We start from the raw sequence: 22305 nt of genomic DNA on the forward strand, positions 1-22305 counted from the left end.
GGAAAATATTAACTGGATAAACAAAATTATCTGATAAACAAGTTTAAATTTGTTGTCATATCCCCATTTACAGCACAATTCAAAGGTACAGCTCTTGTTATTACACCCTTCATTACAGGGCTATTTCTGATATTACACATTATCACTAAAGACCTGGTGAACAAAATGAAAATTTTAGTTAAATTGGTCAATGTTGACTATGGGTTACTGCCATTTTTTTAGCACATTATAGGCTATATATGGCAGTTAAACTGTTAAGTTAAATGCATGACCAAATGAAAACAACATTAAGCTTTGTACTATATCTTTATTTCCTTTTTAAAACATGATTATTAGCATACATATTACATGCACATATACAAATATATTTAATTTACATAAACTAAAATTATTACAATTTATCTTGTTTAAGTTTTGTTTATTCAGTGCTCCCCCTTTTTGATATAGGCACATGTTCATTGCAGTTTCTATTTTCCTTGCTATACTGTGATTGGTACACAACACAGCTAGTATTTATCAACTCTATCTACCATGTTATAATGAGGGAGAGAAGTATATTGGATCCAATCTGCAACTACCACCATACAATATTTGCATGTGCATCTATTTATACGAATGGATCCACTAGTTCTTACATATTTTGCACTTATTAACATGTGACAAGGAAACAAATTCACATCAATCTTTTCTTCAAAACTTAGAGAAAACTGTCAGATCTGTTATTTACATAAATGTCCATTTTATGCAATAATATATTTAAAGAAAAATTTCTTAACCAATTTTATCATCACAATTTCTTGATCACAGAACACTAAATAATTACAAGAATCACAGTAAAAACTAGTAACAATTACTTTTATTCACTAATGACATTTACAAAATGCCAAAATGTATTTATTGCAACATGTAAAATCGACAACTTCAGATTGAAACATGATGAAATTGTTAGTAATCATTAAGTATAAAAGATGTATCTGTATTGTACCTGTGTGACACTAATGATATTTTTGACCAACTGTAAAATAATCCTGTTCGACACTTGTAGTTATGAATGAGTATCTTTCTTTTCCTTATATTTAACTTCCCAACTTAAAAGTGAATAATCTCAATCCCACACCCATGTGATCCCATCTATAAAGCTGTGCATACTACGAAGTATCAATCAGAATATTTCACTTACATTGTTGGCATTAATAACATGGCGGTTTTTGTTTTATTTAAAACAACACAGACAGCAATAAGAAAGTAAAAAATAAAAAAAGACAAAGCACTATTGTTTTTCCATGAGATATGAATCCTAAATCTACACAAAAATAAGCATTAAGCATCATAAATGAGGAGGAATGATCAGGATGAAAATTCTGACTTGAAGAAGTTGACAAGTTTCAATAGCAAATGGTTCAGCAAGCTTTCATAGCTGAGATTTGACAAATCATTGTATTGTTTTGTGAGTTATGCCAAAACACAAGCAGAATAACAGTTCTATCAGTCCAGGCATTTAAAATTTTCAAACATTGCTCTTACTGGACATGTGGGATGTAATTAATATATACATTTCACAAAAGCTAAAACTGCGGCACAAAGCAACTTTCTGTTAATACATTCAGTAAAGAGTCAGATAATACAGCTGAACCTATTACAATGCTATTGCAAAATATATATTTCACCAAGATTGAAAATACAGTCAACAAGTACCAGTCCCTGAATGAGCTCAGTTAAACAAAATTATACCAAGAAGATTTAAAAGCAACCTCTTCTACTGGAATAATGATCAATAAATGAACTCATCTTTCAGCTACAATAATCTAATCTTCTTGTTCCAACCAAACTAGCCAAGATTCTTCCCCAAGATTCAACACTATGTTAGCATCCTCGAAAGTATTCAGGGCTACCAAAGAAAGTCATATGCACAAATGCAAATTTTCGGCAGGAATTGACTGATGATTCCTCTCAAAGTGCATATAATGTTGTGGCTTTTGATGTCAAATGCAATCGACAATGTCTGTCAATCTCTGGTTTCCACTGTACAAATACTGGAGATGGAGGCTGAAAAGAACACTGTGGCCAATGCTAAGTGCAAAACATAAGCCAACAAATATTTGTTCTTTATGCATTTTGTCGGTGACATTCCTGGTTGGATCAGAGTGCCAAGTAAAGTGATTTTAACAATGGAAATTACATACAAGCAAATGACGTTGGCCACTGATGGTATTTTGACTTCCACAGATTGTCACCATCTTATATAGGAACCCCAATTTGGCCACTTGATGCAAATTTGCAGGCAATAGGCACATATTTATAGGCAACAGGCACAATGTTAATAGGCAATAATCTTAAAAAACAAAGTCAACAGAGAGAAGACATGAGCTTGCCCCCAATCAATACTAATGCCGCCTTCAAAGAGTGGTTCACTGCAAAAGTTAACAATTTATAATAACTATCAGGAACTGTCTGAATTATTAGTGGAACTTGACATGTCAAGTATGAAAAGGAAATTCCCCACTGTTACAAAACTTCAGTAGATAGACACAGTTTTCTTAATATTAAAACTCTAATACAAGAAAGGACTTTCTAGACAAAACCTAATCAAGATTAAGCAAAGGTGCTCACTTAACAACTGCACCCTTGATCACCAACTGAGAACTGGACTCGTAGGCCTTTCCCAAGCCCTGTTTGATAACATCACTATCCTCAGGACTGGGACAAGGATTCACCAAAAATAGCTATATACCAAAACTGAGTATAGATTTGCCCCCAAAAATCTGAATATATGGTGAAAGACTAACATTTAAAATGAGACGACTTAAAAGGACAGTGTAATAGGCATAATAATAAAATAAATTAAAAAAACAAACAAAAAACCTTTAAAATTAATAGGAATTGCTTAAAATAAAATTATGCATTGATAAGCAATACATTTTTCTAATCCATCTCAATACAGGTATCTTTTCCACATGGGTACATGTTGATTAGATCATACCTGATTTTGATCAGGATGATTTGGATCAAATTATGGGCAGATCTGGACCATGTGACATTTTTTGTTTTGTTCTTCACCTTAGGTTTCAATGCTGCATGTGTAAATGTTTCAAATATGATATGTTTCACAATTTCCGTGTAAGCTGAGCTGTTCAAACCTGCATTTAAGGAAAGAAAACAAGTTGTTCTGTATACAAAGCAAATGAAATAATGAAAGACAGTTTATGTTGCACTACCAATTTAATAATGAAATATTTTCAAAGCAACACATTCATTTTCGTACAAAATTGAAATAGTTCACTTTATTTCACTGAGACAATTACCAAAATAGACCAAACAAGTTGGAAAACCCCGCCAATGCAGTAAAAACATTGAAATATATTGGTCTGACTATTTTGTTGTTGTTGTTGTTGTTGTAGGGTTTAATGCCATTTTTCAGCACAAGATAGGCGATACATGGCGGCCAGTATTAATGGTGGAGGAAGAACCCAGGAAATCCCTGGAAAGAACCACCGACCCTCGAAAACCTACTGGCAAGCTTTCTCACATACCCACACTGGCCGAATCCGAGACTCAAACCTACGCAGACAGAGGTGAGATAGCAGTGATCCGTTAACGGAGAGCGCTTTAGACCACTCGGCCACTCGGGGCCCCGGTCTGACTATTTTAATGCTTTTGTTAGATTTATGTAGAACATATTTATCATGTACTGCATACTAATTGTGCTAAATACAAAAACTTAAACTGGATTGCTGTCGAATTTATGATCTAATTTGATACAATATCATCTATAATGTGCTAATTTTGTGGATCAAGAATTCATTCTAATAAAGAAAGTGATAATGTAATGAAAATGATGCTGTTATTTCTTTAGAAAGATGAAATATATATTACTTACCTTTGTTTAAAGTACTAATGTTGTTTGCTCAGAATTCATAATGTATAATTTAACTTTATAGAAATTATTCAAGCTGACAAAAAATCATTAAAAAGCCCATTTAGTAAATATTTGTTCTTATATATATATATATATATATATATATATATATATATATATATATATATATATATACATACATACACATACTGATCTGCATTATGTTAAGGCGTTACAACTATTTAAAATTTGCATAATGAAAGTGAATTAGGGTTATTGCCCACCAGACATTAGGCAAAAGGGGGTGATGTTGGAGCTACTTTCCTTACACTATTTTGGCAGCTGACATTTTCACAATAATTCACCCTGGCCTTATTGTACTGGGGATAATTATTCACAAATAATTTTATGGAAGCGAGTAAGGTTGGCAACTGATACAAAAACTGTTCTTTGCAACAATGTTGTTGTTATATGGTTTAACGCCATTTTACAGCACAAGATAAGCTATACATGGTGGCCAGTATAAATGGTGGAGGAAGAATCCCAGAAAGAACCACCAACCCTTCTCACATACACACATCGGCTGAACCTGAGACTCAAACCCACACAGAGGTGAGGTGGCAATGATCTGTAACGGTGAGTGCTTTAGACAACTCTGCCACTCAGGGCCCCTTGTAACAAGATAGAAATACAACTAAGAACATGCTTCTGGGCATCTCAAACCCCTGTTGGGGTCCTGTCAAATCAATACAATATCATATGTCAATATCATACGTTTCTGTTCTGATAATCTTATTGCCTCGTAATAATTATGATAAAGAAAATGATAAAGTAACAAAAATGGTAGTGTTATCTCTTTAGAAAGATCAAATATATTTCACTATTCTTAGGTAAATAATATTAAGTTATTTCCCCCCCGAATTCATAATCACTTATTTTATGCAAATTACTTGCACTAAACTGATTGATACTGCTATAATATTATCACTGTCTAATACTTGGTTTGATGATTACGTCCTCAATTTAATTACGAACAATAATACTGAGAACATATGGTCATCAATTTCCACAACTTGATTAATGCAAGTACATTTTGTCGATTTCCAATTTACTGAATTTAATGCCATTTAAGAATACAAAATATAATGCTGATTTTAAATAACTGCAATATTAATATAATCAAATCTCTAATCAGAAAAAAAACATTATATGTATGTTCATTAATATCTGCACAATTTGTCAAAGGTTATAATGAAAGTAAAAGTAGCTAAATTGAGATTTTACTCGCACAATACAATTCAATTACAGCACTAAAGTAAGTTACTGACCATTAACTCTTTATGCAATATTTATCTGGCAAATATAATATGAAAGAAACATTATTTTCATCAGAAATCAATTTAAAAAAACATGGTACAGTTTATGTACATTAATGTTTGATTGTCAACAGTTGTTTATACTGGCCTGATTTTTGAAAAGTTTGAAAACATATTTAAAGATATTAATTCAACGGACAACTTAATATTTTATGTATTATAAACATCGAAAAGATTTGGAGGAGAGGTATAAAAAACATAATTGTGATAGCTTATATCCATTTTTGTTTTGATATGGGCTACAAATTTACAAAGAACTAAACTGACAAACTGAAAATCAACCTTTTACAATCTTGCTGTTTGCAAAAAGAGTAAAAACTACTAAAATAAATATCTGCCCTGTTATATGTGTACTAAATTTAGCATTGTAGTGAAAGTATAAATATAACTATATAGTGATAAACCTCTGTTGATCTTGACTAACAGAGGTCTCTTTTTATATTAGTGCCAGATGTTTTATTTTTATTGCAGACAGTTTAAGATATTTTCATCTTAAGTTTTAGCACTGAATCTATATTGATGGATACAAGTTTAGACTGGTTTTGAATATTAATTCTAAGGCATGATTAATACTAAGAAAGTCCTCCAACATCTTGATGATGATACCAGACTCATTAACAAGTTTCATCAAAACCTGATCACACACTGAGTTGATAGTATGTTGAAAAACAATTAGATGAAAGACTGTCATTCATATGCATGGATTTCACTCATAATCATACATACACGAGATCATTATGATATATACCTATTTACAAAGTCTGATCAAAATCCTATCCAAAAATGCACTCTAGAATGGTAAAAAATAGCTCAGTCAATCAGAAGCATGATTACCTCATAAATATGCAGAGTTCTTGTTCTATAAAATAAAACCTGTTGTGCATATTTAATAAGGTTGATTAAAATCAGGTCACAAATATTGTCACTCAAGCGGCAAGAAGCTCAATCAAGCAGATGTATGATCATTTCATTAATAAGAACAGATATCACTCATAAATACAACTCGCTGGATATCTTCATGATAAAAGCCTATTTACAAAGTTTGAAATAAATCTGATTAGTTGCAAAAATGTTAACAAGCTCAGCTGATCAGAACAAGTTCACCTTATTAATATCCATATATTTATCAAGATAAATAAAAACTGGATCAGAAATAAGTTTCAAGAATGGTAACATGCTGAGCCAATCTGATGCAGGCTTAGCTTCTTAATATCTGTTTATCTCACTCATTATTGAACTCATGCAAGTACCTGATCATATAAGCCTGTATTCCAATTTTTTTTAAAAACTGGATCAGAAATAGCCTTCCATTGAGGTAGAAAGCCAAGGCAGTCTGATGCAGGATGACCTCATTTAGTAATGCATGAATCTTGCTCATTACTGAACTCGTCCATGATCTTGATTTAGCTCATATTGCAAACTTGATCAAATCAGATTAGAAATAGGCTCTCCAAGAAATAAAATGAGCCAATCAGATTCAAGATCAACCACTATTATCTGTGGATTGTGCTCACTACTGAATCGTGTGAAATAAGCCTATATTCCAAGACTGATTATAATCAGATTTGAAACATGGTCTCCATAAAGGTAATAACCTAATTGGACGTGATGGTGCTCATTATCAAAATCATCAGAGATCTTGAATTACAGTTTCAAGTTGGATCAAACTCAGATCATAAAAATGTCCTCCAGTATTGTAAGAAGTTCAGCCAATCACATGTGGCAAAATTTCTTGATGTGTGAATCTCACTCTTTAAATTCGTCCAAAAACTTAATGACGTGAATCTGTATCCCAAGTTGGATCAGAATATAATCAGAAATATGGCTTCCAGAGCAGTAACAAGCTTGGATAAACTGATGCAAGATCATCTCATTTATATGCATAAATCTCACACATAACTGTATCTAGATTTTGATAGTATCTCTGTATTCCAAGCTGGATCAGAGTCAGATCAAAAATAGAGTTCCAGAGAGGCAACAAGCTCAGCCAATCAGATATAAAATTATTCATGTATATGAATCTTGCTCATTATTGAATTCATCCAATAAACTAGATACATGTTCATAATCCAAGTCAGATAAGAAATAGGCTTCCATAGAGGTAACAAGAGCTCATCAGATTCAAGCTAACCTCTAAAGTATATGAATCTTTCTCACCAGTGATTTAGTGTGAGATCTAATCATATGAAGCTATATTCCAAGTCTGTCATAATCAGATCCCACATGTTCTTCCAAGTGCTCATAAACTCAGCCAATTGGACTCACATCATTAATATGTGGATCTCATTCATTATCCAACCCATCTGAAATTTTGATATAATCCCACATTCCAAATTTCAATACAGAACAAGAAATGTGCCCTTCAATGTGTTAACAAGCTCAGCCAATCAAAAGTAAGATCAGCTAGTTAATGTGTGTGGATCTCACTCATTATCAAATCTGTTTGCAATTTGATGATATAAGCCTGCAATCCAAGTCTGATCAAAAAGAGATCTGAAAAATGGGTTCCAGAGGAGTGACAAGCTCTGCCAAACAGGTGCAAGATTACCTCTAAAATATGTATGCATCTCATTGCATTTATCCCAGATCTTGGTGATTGAAGTCTATTCACCAAGTCTAATCAAATTCAGATCTGAAAGGAGTGGCAAGAAGCTCAGTCAATCAGATGCAAGATCAACTAATTATTATTTCTGGATCCAGCTCAATATCAAAGTCATTCAATATCTTGATATCAAAAACCTACAGTCCAAGTTTGATCCTAAGATCTGAAATATGGTTTGCTCAGTGAGAACATGTCAAGCTGATACAGAATCATGTCATTAACATGCATCAATCTGGCTCATTACTCAACTCATCCAAAATCTTGATCACCTGAACTCACATTCCAAGTTTAATCGTAAGTGGATCAGAAAGATCACCTCATTAATATGCATGGATCACAATCTAAAATTGAATGATAGAAAACATTCCATGGATGCAAGGCCATACCATAAACTTATGGTCAGGTCAGCATAAAAAAACCACAAAATAACAATGTCATTCAAACTTGCTTAAACACAAAGTTTCAAGCTTTAGATATTAGCTGGACATGATTTTGAGGTAGTCAGAGTGCTGTTGTATGACTGTGCTCCCCGGCAGATAACTTTAAGTTCATCTACAAGGGTCTCATATCTGTATGCAACACGCAAGTCGGGTACATTGGAGCGGCTAACATCATTTCCTGCAACTCCCTCCTTCATGTAATTCATACCCAACCAATGCTGCTTTACCTGTAAGAGAAGAAATTAGTGAAAAAAACAAACTTTTCATGACTCTAATTTTTGTTTGCGAATTTTTAGAATGAAATTTACGAAACCTAACTGCAACCAATTCTGTTTAACAAGCTGCAAGAAAAAAACTGACTGAAGTGCCAACTTTACACAATTTTTCTTTCCAAAATATATATGTCCACAATACAGATCAAATAAGTCCAAGTCCAAAAATTTCTAAAATATTTTAAAATTGTTATAATACATGGTTCCCACGCTTTGCTAAATATAAATTTCCAGGTGTTTTCCAGGTTTTTTCCAGGATGAAAATAATTTTTTCAAGGTTAACATATAACCATTACTGAATGGTATTAAAGAACATTTGGGATTATAAATCTGAAGATGGTTATCTTTCAAGACTCTCCAAAACATATATGTCAGAAAAGATGATCATGTACAAAACCACAAAATGAGTCACACGAAACAAATCTGACTATTCCTATAAACTGGCATTTAAAGCTATTTCAATGTACAGAATACAAATTCTAGCTTTACTTTGCTCACCTGCATTATGTTGCTACGTGGAAACAACATAATGAGCATAAATTATTTTGTTTCCTTTCAAATCTTTAATTCTAAAGAATATATGTGCATGTTATACAAAGTAAACATTTCCCATCACATTATGAAAAAACCCAATAAATGCAAAGTATCAGAATCTTATCTTGTAACAAAAAAGGTTTAACCCTGAATTTATGTGTGCCAATAAAATCTCAAACAAGATTTTTTAAACTAATCTAAACTCCTTACGACGATTTGGTTAAAAATTCCATCATTTAAAGACATGTACAAAAGTTTTTTTTAAAATTTTGACAAAAGCAATAAAAATATGTTGCTGTATAAACAAGGACTGAATTTTCTGTAAAATCAACTTGTCTTCTTGTAATTCAATCAACTAGTCCCCAAATACATGGGCTATTATTGTTTCTTAATATATATTAAAAAGGATGACAATTTCCCATTTCTCTGGCATTCCATTTAAGATCTGAAACCAATGATTCAAGCTACATGTCACTGTGTAATAGTTTCGCATCAAAGTTCAGCTCGGTGATTCAAAATTTGTTTAACCTGGGCTTCCTCCAAATATTCCAACCCCATTTTTCACATCTGGACATTTAGGATGGAGTGTGGGTTCAGAGCAATTATAATAAAATATTTGGAATCTGCTGCCAAAGATAGCTTACCAGCAGGCCTAGCAAATTTAAACTATCTTATATCAATAGGAAAATTATATATTTTCTCGAATTATATTATAATCGCTTTGTCTTTAATCTGCTGACAGACTAGATGAAACTCAGCACAGATGCAGCCTGACCTGGTACTTGCCATTTGCGTTAATAGTGACATGACTTCACAAATCTCAAACAACAACATTGGAAGTCCAATAGTCATTTGATATCAACAACAAACTCCTTTTTAATGCTGTTGTACAAAATTTAAATTATATTAAATGAAAGTCTGATATCTTTTGTAAAAATCAGAAAGAACATATAATTCTCAACATATTTATTTTTATAACAACTACAAGAAACTTGGCCAGCCTGATTTATCAAGCAGAGTAGTTTGGTTCCCTGCTTCATATGCTCCCTGTGTGAGAAAGCACATGTCAATGTGGTAGTCACATGATACAACAAAACTCCTAAGTTAGTCTTGGAATAAATATTAAGAATTTTGTGCTCTTTTGTTTTTCTATTTTTATTACCACCAGTATACGAATTTCATAAAAAAAAAATTCTACAATATTTGAAACTGAAGGTTGCGAGATTCTGTGTTCTCATGCAACTAGCAAGAGAAATCGCTAATACCAGTTCAGATTTCATCAGCGCATTAGTTTCATCATCTTTCAGCAGAATAAAGTCATAATGATTTTAATACTTGCAATTTCTGAAAAAACATAAAAAAATTCATATCATTTTCATGCAGGTATAACTTGATTTAATGTTTAAGTTTGCTAGTCCATCGGCTAAGCGGCTATGCTTTGACGCCACCATGCTGGCCTCTTGTGATGCTAGACTGGTTTTCATACCTTCATTAAACAAAAAATACGGATATCAAGCTGTCTGTGAAACAAAAAGTCTATTATATGAATCTAATCCACTGAGTGTTTGGATTGTTGCAACAAATATATTTATGGCAAGCAACAAAATGATCCATACTGCAACCTCGTAATATTCTGGTTAGAACTCAATAAATTTAAATTATAATCAGTTCAGTTACTATTCAATCACATAATTGTTTCGGGTGTCAAGTTGTGAAGGAAATTTTTCTGGATTTTCCAGACTTTCACCACTATTTGCAAAATTCAAGGACTTTTCAGGGGGAATTTTATCATTTCTCACAACTTTTTCCTGCTTTCACAGTAGCGTGGGAACCCTGTTTAATAGCAAGAAAATCTAATCAGGTCCTCAACACAAGTATACAAACATTCATACCAAATCAGTTTACATTTTAGGTTGTGCCACTGACCCGTAACATTTTATCATAAAGAAAATTTGCCTTAAGGACACATTAAAACAAATACCCCTGGAAAATTGGATAAAAGATCACAAAGGCTAATTTAAGCATGAGGGAACTGAATGCACCCCAATGTGACTTACTGACTAGAGAGCACTCTTTGCCAAAGAAACATAAGCTGATCATATTCATTAGCTGACAGGAATGTCATACTGATTCTGACCAGTAGCTTGGGCATCAATCCACATTACATGGAATCTATTTCCACAGTAAAATACAGGGAGGAAAAGAAATAGACTCAAATCACTATATATATAAATTCTGGAGGGGAATGGGATTCAAACATGAGGAATTTAAATTCCAATATGAAGCTCTGTTGCAAAGTAGGTTGATAATGATGTTTGTTGTAATTTTCTTGTATAAATAGGAAACAGGTATGAATATTTGCAACTCCTGGATTCTGTTTCTATAAAACCCAGCTATTGAACTGTGGAGGCTTTTGGGACCCACTTTTTCTGTTCCTTCTGTCCTTTTATTCTTTTCATAAGCTGAGTACTGAAACCATTTCTGGTATTCCTGAGAAACTCAGGCATACCAAATTTGGTAACAAAAATATTTTCCAACATATAAAGGTTAACATGTTTACAAGATATTTTTAAGTACCATTCAAATTCTTTTTCATAGTCTTGGACCTCAAGTCTAATATCATGGATAGAAAATCACCGAACTTATACCAATGTCAAGATGTACATTTTGAAAAATCTAAATATAATACTTTGGTAGTGGTGGTAGTGGGGAGTTGAAAAATTTCATCTACATATCAATACAAATTTGATTACCAAATTTTATTTGTCAACATGAAATGATTTTGCCTTATTGTGCTAACAAAGGTAATTGTCAAAATGAAAAAGCAGAAAGTTAAAAAATGTGTACACAAAAACTGAAAACTGATGTTGATGACCAGAATATCTTATGCTCATCAACATGATAAAATGTGCTTATAACCATGATAAAATATGCCAATAACCATGATAAAATATGCTTATAACCATGATAAAATGTGCTTATAACCATGATAAAATATGCCTATAACCATGATAAAATGTGCCTATAACCATGATAAAATATGCCAATAACCATGATAAAATATGCTTATAACCATGATAAAATGTGCTTATAACCATGATAAAATATGCCTATAACCATGATAAAATGTGCCTATAACCATGATAAAATATGCCAATAACCATGATAAAATATGCTTATAACCATGATAAAAAAATGCTAATAACCATGATAAAATATGCTTATAACATGCTTATAGCCATGACATTTTTTGCTTATAACCATGGTAAGTGCTTATAACCATGAAAAAATATGCTTATAACCATGGGTGGCACTCTACAGTTTTGTATTTTGCATAGGGTTAGAATTTTAAAGAAAAAGAATTTCCTCGGCTTTCCTCACTGGTTATACTGGCTATTTAAAAGAGACCTTGTATATCTTAGGTATAATTCAAAGAACCTTTAATTCCCTTTATTGTGGTGTATTGATGGGTGTAATATGGGTTATAGAGCATACAGCTTGGCCTTACTCCAGATGTGCACCTTTCAAAAAAGTGCTAGCTCCACTTGGTCATTTTCACTTCCTGAACTTCAGAGGTAAATTGTATAAAAAGAGAGCTGATAACTTTTTTTTACATTTTATATATTTGGTAATTCATTCATTGCACTTTCAGAAGTTGGTATTGTCTAGTCTGGCAAAATTCATTTTACCTATTTTAATAGCTGCTATGGATAGTGTACTTTAGACTAATCCAGGCTGATTTTTAGCACAAGGGAGCAGCCATTTTAGTTAGCAGTGTGCTTAGATCATGTACAATTTCCAAAAGTACAATAGCCAAAGAAATATCATCCACATTACATTAATGTCGCATAGAGGTATGCCAACATTCTATCCACTGTGCATGTTTTAAATGCAAACAACTTCACCATACATACGTCAGTCTCTCAAAAGTACATAATTACTGGTGAGTGCCCCCATAATAAAATGTGCTTATAACAATGATAACATGTGCTTATAACAATGATAGAATGTGCTTCTAACCATGAAATCCAACACAACATTTTGATTCAATGAGCATGTAAATTGAAATTCTCTTAAGGACTTTTAGTCAAACAAACAGATGTTCTGCTGGGTAAAGCAATTTTTCTGTATGGTTGGTCAGTGCTATTTGAGAAAATTGTACAATAACAACAGCTGATGAATTCATGCCAAAATTCATAACATAAGCTCATTTGGACTTGTGGCCAGGTGAGTTAAAAAGTGTTTAGTCAGGAATGGTGACTGAAACCCAAGAAATCTGGAACTATCCAATATATGGAGACCACTAACACTTGGATATATCAGAAAAAATGTCAAACTCAAGACTACAACTTTAGAAAGCAGGCACATTCACAGAGCAATATCTATGATAGTAACAATCTTTGGTATCAGAATAAAAATTTAAAGCCCTTACCACTTTAACACTATTTTCATCCCTAGATTCTTTGTTTTTGTGTTTTTTTTGACAAAGCCAACGGACAACTTTTTATGTCTGTACAGAAATGGGGTCAATAGTGAGTGATAACCAGCCTTTTTCTTGCCAGTAAACAAAGCTCTGACTCGTGCTAAAACATGGATAAGACTTAAAGTAGTGGGCAAAAACATGGGCAGAATGTTATACTATGCTGTCAATATTTAAGCAAATCATGGGTAAATCAAAAATTTATCTGCCATATTTGTTCATGTACAAAATTAAATCCATCAATAAACTGCAAAGATATCAATTTTATGATGACAGATATGTGTCTATGTTATCTGCGGATGAACACGAGTATATATACGAATACATACAGTACCCAAAGCAGGTCAGAAGAAAAGCTGATATGTCTCCACCAGTCTTTGAAGGTTAGTAAACATTGATGATTTAGCTTCAAATGCAGCCAGTGTCATCTATTTAACCTTATTATAAAACTGATTTCTTACTGGCCTCATTGTAACTCCTGATAGTCACAATTTCCATCGTACTTACTGAATGAGGAAATCCACTCATGATCACACTATTTCTGGCAATCTCACACATGTCACACGAATTCAATTTCCACACCTGGGCTGCAATGCTGTATTCCTCAATTAAAGGTTCCTGTGGGAGGAAAAATTGACATCATGAAATTTCTGATCTATATTTATATTTACTTGCAGACCAGCTGATTTTAACCTTTTATTAAACTGTGCGCAGAAAGTGATTCACATGCTGAACACAACACCTGTACATCCATTGTTCGTATCTACCCTTTAAACTGTGTTTATCAGGACGTGTGTTCCATATAGCCAGCTTTTTCATGTTTATAATGTTTTTAAATAAAAAAAATAATGCAGACAATTTCTGTGAAAGTCATTGTTCAAATTTCTTCTCTGCCAGTGATTGCAAAATAATGATACTTTGAACCAACTGAAGAAAGTTTTTGATCATTACTTTAATTACAACTTTTTATACTGGGTGCTGCAGCACGAGATCAAAACAAAATTATTTATAAATACTTAGTTACAAATTCGTCTCTTTGTAAGAACCCTTAGACTCAATTCACTTATCATTTATGAGTCATGATATATTAATAGCTCTTTACCAACTTTATTCAACAATTTGAATGTGTCCTTTGGACAGGAATCCTTTATCTGTAACATCACAAGTTAAAAATCAAAAATACGTTTTTGACATGTGAAATATGGATCACAGTGGTCTCATTAGATGTATCCACTTTCTAACCTTTAAAATAAACCAAAGCAACTCAAACACAAAAAATATTTAGTAATGGCCTCTTTGGTGAGTAATACAAAACTTCTTATAATGCATCCCTCAATAAGCATTTTGAATGTGGTGATGTGATTTGGATTTTAATGTAGCTTTAAAAAAATTTCGGTCATATCGCTACGATATCTGCAATGTGGCAGTTTATAGTGATGTCTAGCAGTGGGACATTATGCTGCAGACATGTAACATGATGTTCCACCCAGTCACATTATCCTGACACCAGGCCGACCAGTAATAACATTAACCTCTTAATGCTGAGCGCCAAGCAAGGCAGGTGTTAGTACCATTTTTGTATGTCTTTGGTATGACTTGGCCGGGGATCGAACCCACGACATCCCGCATCCAAGGCGGACAGTCAAACCACTAGGCCACCAGAGTGGTCTTGAATGTGGTAAAAACAGTAATGAAGATATAAACAGTAAATAAATAGTCTAATCAGAGTCAATCAAGCGTTAAATGCAAGACGCTCACCTAGTCAAGAGAATGTGTGGTCCCTCAGATGCAAACCCCACTCAAGTTTAGTGACTATGGCTTGAGAAGACCTTATATGTGTTCATACAACATGGATGTATACACTAACATGATGCACTCAGACAGAGCTTGATCCATTATAACGGTCAATGTTTTTCAACATACACCCTCATCAAATTTGGTTTCAATCCATTAAATATTTTAAAAGTTACTGCAGGAAAATTATTTTTTGAGAGAACAAAGGAGAACAGGATGCACAGATAAGAGCAACACCATTATCTCTCTTCCAAAGAACAAGGTGTGGTCATTAACAGGAGTCATACAAAATGACAACTTCAACAAAAAGTCCATCTTCTGTAATAATGTAATCTGTTAATACTTAATTATATTATTCACACACATACATGTGTAATAGTTTACCCATGTCTAACTCATAGAGAGGTATTTTTCATTTATATCAAAATTATAACGATAACCTATCTTATTTTTCAAGTAATATAAGTATTTGTCATTTATTTCTCTGTAAGAAATTTAATAAGTCCTTTAAGAACTGATGCTCAAATGGCCACAAGAATTAGTAAGAATACAGTAATACCTTGAACATTCACAAGGTTAGGTTCCAGAACCAGTCGCGGATCAGAAGGAATCGCAAATGTTTGGTACGAGTCACTAAAAATGCTAATAAATGCTTATTTCTAGGGTTTAAACCCTAAATATGACCCAAATCATGCTCCCAAGGCACTTTAATTTCATTTAAAAGTTAGCTTAATACATTACCCTTAAAAAGAGAAATAAATGGTTGACGTAAAAATAGAGCACAGTATCGCCTAATGGGCATTTGCCACACTAGCGCATTTACAGTACGGTACATGTATACATGTACTAATATTACCCCTATACTAATTCATTGGCTGCCGTTTTCTTTTGCACTCACAGTAAGGTAAAACCAAGTAACGAATGGGACTGTAAACTTAATGACTGATGTTTTCTTTGTCATTGTCAGGAAGGTAAACTAGGTAAACTTCATACATGTATGTCACAGAAGTCATATAATGAAGGTACAATGCAATAAAATAAAGAAAACATGTACGTAGAGGGTACCAATGAAAATTTCGCGAATCTGTGAATTCGCAAATCCAGAAACGCGAATGCACGAGGTATTACTGAACATAAATAGTTTGTCTTCACCCTTTTATTCATTTTAAATGTTGAGTGCTAAAACCACTTTATTCTTTGATAAACTCAGATACCAAACTTTGTGGTAAAATATTTTCTTATATCCTGGAGTTAAAATGCTAACAAGATAAGTGCAATACAAATCCATACTTACTTTGTAAAACAAGAGCACTTTGAATGGCATATTATACACATGCCCACTTTTCAACAGTCCTTTATGAAGACAACTGAAATGCACACACCCCCCCCTTCTTCTTCTTCTTGCCACAGTGACTTTGATATTTGCTCATTTGACTCAAATATCAATAGACTTCTTCTTTCACCCATTTGTCAGTCATTCAAAACAGTTGGTCCAGGTCTTTGATGTAGCAGAAATGTTATTTTGTTGAAACCATTTTCTGCATTCAGTGACCTTTACCTTTGACTTAAAAAATTGATTGACTACTTTCTTACCACAAGTTCAAGCCACACATAAGGTATTTAACTAGAGAATTGTGTGGAAATTATGTTTCTTCTTTCAGTCAGAGTGAACTGGTCATATGTCCCCAAACTTGATAGGGTTCTTTCTTACCTTTCAAAGTAACCTTGACCTTTGAACTTGATCCCCACATCAATAGAGTTCGTTATTAACCCATGTGCAAGACATTAACAAATTGGTAACAGACAGACAGACATAAGATGCATCACCTTATGGCAAACATATAAAAAAGATTGGCATCATTCATTGTATTCTTAGATATACCCACAAACTGGGTCAGATAAAAATGAAGACAAACATTCCTACTGATTCAATACCTTTCCCTTTGGAATCAATATCTTAGTGATGATATCAACTTGTTTGTTAAAAATAGCTAAGACAAATACTGGTCAAAATTCATTAGTTGCTCTGATAGTAAGCTCAAAGAAGAACAAAAATGCATGCAGTGACCTATGACATGACCCCAAGTTAAGAAATGGGTGTGGTTTTCCAGTGTGCTCACAACAGCACTGATACACTGGTCATCCAATCAGCACCATTTCACTTGGAAGTGTTTAAATTAAAACCCCTTATCAATGCCACCATCCTTTTGACCTTTAAAATATGGCTTTCGTTGTGGCCATCTTCAGAATCTTGTCAATACTACTTCACCTGAATGGATGGCCATAAAAATATAACATTTCAGTCAAACAAAAATGATATCATCCTGTTGGGCTGAAAAGCAGGTGGGACCTTATAATGGCCATCTTTAAAATCTTGTTACTTCAACTTTTCCTGAGCAAACGGTCTTATTGTTGTCACTAAAACACATCTTACTGAATGCAGTTGGTGCCATTCAATAATGTGCCAATCTGACCTTCCAGAAATGGCTATAATGGAGGCCATCCTGAACTTCTTGTTATCATTACTGTCCAGATTCTGTGGTTTTATCAACATAGGGTTTCCACTAAAGTATTTTAATATGACTGCACAAATGTATGTCAATGATGGCTGTATTCAAAATATAAGTACTCTTCTTCCATGCTGGGCATCAGACTGGCCCCATTGTCATTTAAGACCATTCATAGATCATAAAAAGTGTGAAAACCCAATGTCAATACAACCACTTGTGCAGGGTGATATTTACGATGGTCATCATGATAGCTATACCAAATGTGTGATGAAATCATTTTCAGTTAGAACCAAGCAAACTGCATGATAAAAATGTATGCCAAGTTGTATGAATATCCTCCAAGTAGTTTAGTAGTAGTGATAACAAATAACTGCCAACCAACACCAGATGATAGATGCAAGATCCTCACATCCTTGTCTTTGACCATTAGAGCTAACAATTTGTGTTACTGTCAGCAGAAGCTCAACAACTTAGAGCAGTTTTTTTATAAAAAGTCAACTTGTTGATCCACCAACTCCATGAATAGTCAACTCAACAATACAACATTTTGTTAAGCAACACATTTGCCAACTCATTAATGCAAAATTTTGCCAAAGAACTTCATATACATCTATATATTTATCTATCTATATATAAATTCTAAATTTGAAAGATGTGTCTGAAATAAGTCTACCGAAAATCCCTTTTCCGTCACTAGGAAGTGACAAATAGGAGATAAAATCTTTTATAAGTGTGTTCATAACATGCTTTTTGAAGAATTTGCCCATGCAAAGACCACTTGCTGACACTCACTAAGTCTTTATGAAATTGTCTCAGAAGTTTCTAACAAAATGCTGGAATCAGAAGCTGACAGTTCAACCATCAGACAATTCAGTAAACTCCTTGTTTCTCAGTAAAACGTTAGTGTAGCAAAAAAAATGTATTGGTAAGCTGGCCCTTGAGTGAGATATCAGGTTATTAGTTTTGCATGCTTCATATTTCATAACTCTCTAACCTTTGTGAAGTGGAATTGTAAGGGATCATCGGTAGACAGAGAGACGTTCAGACCACGGGCAAAGTATTCTGGGAGAGGATTTCTATGATAGCTCAGAAACAAGCTGTTGTTGCTAAGAGGGGACATTGCAATTCCAACCTGGGACAAGTAATACAAGTATTGCAATACAGGCACCTGAAATGTAGAGAAAAAAAAACAGAATGTGACATATTCTTAACAGTTGTTCAACATATTGGTGGAAACAAACACATCTTTTGACCATATTTTTCATTTGTCAATATTATATTATTTTTATATTACATTATATATATATATAATCTACACACACAAACCTATACACACACACACACATACATGTATATATAGATACATGCAGATCTACTTTATGAGAATATATCTATGCAGTGCCGAACCATGGGCAAACCTGTGGGATGCCTCTACCCTGAAACTGCCTACAGATGTCCCTCCCCATTTAACAAATTCTGATGTCCTGAACATGACTGAGGAAAGAGGCACATGGAGTTTTTCTGCTGAGAGTTAAGCCACTGCCATGTGCATCACTATTCCTAAGTACCTGACAATTTATATTTGAAATGAAATTCTGTTTCGTATCAAATTTCTGCCTAATGTTCATGTCTGAGTATATATTTTATTAAAACTCCACATATAAATGAAGACTGTATATATAATCAGACAAGTAGAGTTACACAGTAAACACAAAAAACGGTTACATAAATGAATTGATACATATATGATACAGAACTAATATTAAATATATAACTTACATTCTGGGGACTGATATCCCAATCCAGTGAGATACAGATCAACAAGAATAGTACAGGGTTAATTTAAAAAAATATAAATATAAACATAACTAAATACTGAATAGCTATCAGTAAAGCTTTAATCTTCATCCGCCATTTTTTCTGCTCTTGGCTAGGAGAACTGAATAAAATATAATTTTACATATTTATAAAATTTTATCTGATCTATGCAAACAACAAAACTTGAACTTAAAAGACAGCATTCTAATGTCTTCCTGGCAAATATAATATATTCCTATATAAATGTCATGTTCAGCAGTCACCTGTCATCCATGGTCAGCGGCTATGTGTAATTTAACCAATCAGTCATTTCTCTCTGCCTTCCATGGTCGCTGCATTGTATCCATAGTAAGTTCTCCAAGTTTGCAAACTGAACTTCTTTTGACTGATGAGCAAGGCATGGTATTTACAAATATTTATTACCTGTATGAATTCTAAAACATTTCAAAATCAACTGTACTTCGCCATCCAGTGAAACTCAAAGGAGTCAACATTTCAGCTTTGAAAGCAAGGCGATTTTTAACCTTAGCGGCAGTATACTGCACTAGTGATATCCATTATGGTTTAGTTATCTGAGTCTCATCTGACCTTTCCCATGCCATTTGTGATATTTGCACATTTATGTTGGGGTGTAGTGTCACGGTCAATTACCTATTGATAACTTGGAATTCATCATCACCGTTCGCTGGTGTCATAGAGTAGCTGCTTATCAGCAGGCCTAGCAAACTTAAATGATGTTACATCAAGCCATATCTGCATGAAATCAATAGTAAATGATTTAATTTTGAGAATTGTATTTTAATTGTTATCTCTTTAATCCATCTACAGAGACAAAACTTCAGTGTTGATGAAATTTGACCTGTCTCTCACCATTTGCACTGCTAGTCACATAACCACACAAATCTCACAACACACATCTCTATGTAGTCATACAATACCAACAATAAACCCCATTGCAATGCTGTTATGCAAAATTTCAAAAATATTACATAAAAGTCACATTTTATTTTTAAAAAGAACCAAAGGACAAATTCTCAACATATTTATTCCAAGAAGAATGACCAGAAAGTTCTTGCTGTTGGAGCAACTTGGAAAAAGATTCATCGTTAATGGAGCACATATCAACAATGGTTTTCTTGTATATGTGACTACTGCACTGACCTGTGTTCTCTGCCTGATGAATCTGGCTTTGCAGTGGTGAATTCCAACTGTTTGACAGGCAAGCAACTCTGAGCCGACACCACAACATAAATGTCAAAATATAAAACATGGGGTGGGAAGGGTCAGAGAAAACAAGGATTAACATTTTAGGTGTTACTAATAATAGCCCCAGGAAGCTTCTTTTCATTCACTAATCACTAAAACTTGCAAACAAAAGTGGACTGTCTTTGGATTTCAGAGAATTTGAGCAACATCAATTGTTTAAAGTGTGATCATGTTTTCATGCATAACAGAACATTGGTTGTATGTTTCTCGATCACATGTAAGCTGTCGATTGGTAATTTTATTTAGAAGCTGTTTTACTGATAATGAGATAAAAATGTCTGCACGTGTGTGTGTGTGTGAGAGAGAAAGAGAGATGAGTGCATGTTCACAGTTGTGGTTTTCTTGATTGTTGTTAAATAGCTAAACTAAATACATGTATCTTGGCAGCATACTGCTACTGTTAATAAAAATACATGTGAAATAATAATAATCATCATATGCTACTAATAATAATGCTAATGCTATTCGGTTCATAGTACATAAATTTGCCATGAACCAAACAAGGGATCTGTACCTGCCTCCAGAGGTCACCTGTCTACAAAGGTCACTGTTATCAGTACCCATGGGTGGCTGCTACAGATAGGCTGGGGTGTGTGTGTGTGTATGTGTGTATGCATGCATGTATGTATATATATATATATATATATATATATATATATATATATATATATATATATATATATATATATATATATACACACACATATATATACACACGCACATACATATATATACACACATACATGTACATATATATACATACACATACATACATAAATACATTCATCAAAGATCATTTTTAGTCAATTTCTAATTTGAAATAATAAGGTATCTTATATTAAATCTAACTCATATGACATTTATCTCTAAGAACTAATATAAAATCTATCAATGTTTTCACAAAATGACATGCAAAAATTTAATTAAGCAGTCTCTTTTGCTTCATTACAAAAAGTACATATCAAATGATTCTGAGATTTTCATTCAAACAATTTGCTATCAGTATAGTTAATTTTGTGGAAAACTTTGTATTGACAACTCTGAAGTTCTGCATAATCAGTAAAAATATTGATTTCCAAACAGGATTTGAATTCTGATTTAAAACTGAGTTCCATTTTAACTGGAAGTGTTTTTTAATTTATTCAAATATAACGTACAAAATGATTTTTGCAATTTTTCAAAGGTCATGAGAATAGTTATATTTTCATTTATTGAAGATCTAACTTCCCAGTACAGTAAAACCTGTCATGAAAAACCACCACTTCTGCCAACAAAAAGTAGACTCTAACACAAAACTTTGACATTTATATTTCAAGATTGGAAGTACATTTATTAGCATATGAACTTCAAAATCAAC

At 33.2% G+C, this 22305-nt stretch overlaps 1 protein-coding gene across 10 annotated transcripts in view; it reads right to left on the reverse strand.

The window, feature by feature from the left end:
- Positions 1–292: 292 nt before the first annotated feature.
- The window catches only part of LOC149794237 (AMP deaminase 2-like), a 126584-nt gene continuing 104571 nt past the window's right edge, over positions 293–22305 (reverse strand). For all 10 annotated transcript variants that reach the window (XM_089968365.1, XM_089968364.1, XM_089968362.1 and 7 more), the window contains 3 exons: positions 18859–19032; positions 14068–14178; positions 293–8501 (listed from right to left, as the gene is read on the reverse strand). In XM_089968365.1, coding sequence (XP_089824491.1) covers positions 8304–8501; positions 14068–14178; positions 18859–19032 — 483 coding nt within the window. In that variant the 3' untranslated portion in view covers positions 293–8303. The remainder of the gene's footprint in view (positions 8502–14067; positions 14179–18858; positions 19033–22305) is intronic.

This window comes from Sinohyriopsis cumingii, chromosome 8, assembly GCF_028554795.1.
Source record: "Sinohyriopsis cumingii isolate HCF-2022 chromosome 8, ASM2855479v2, whole genome shotgun sequence".
In the NCBI taxonomy this organism is placed as follows: domain Eukaryota; kingdom Metazoa; phylum Mollusca; class Bivalvia; order Unionida; family Unionidae; genus Sinohyriopsis; species Sinohyriopsis cumingii.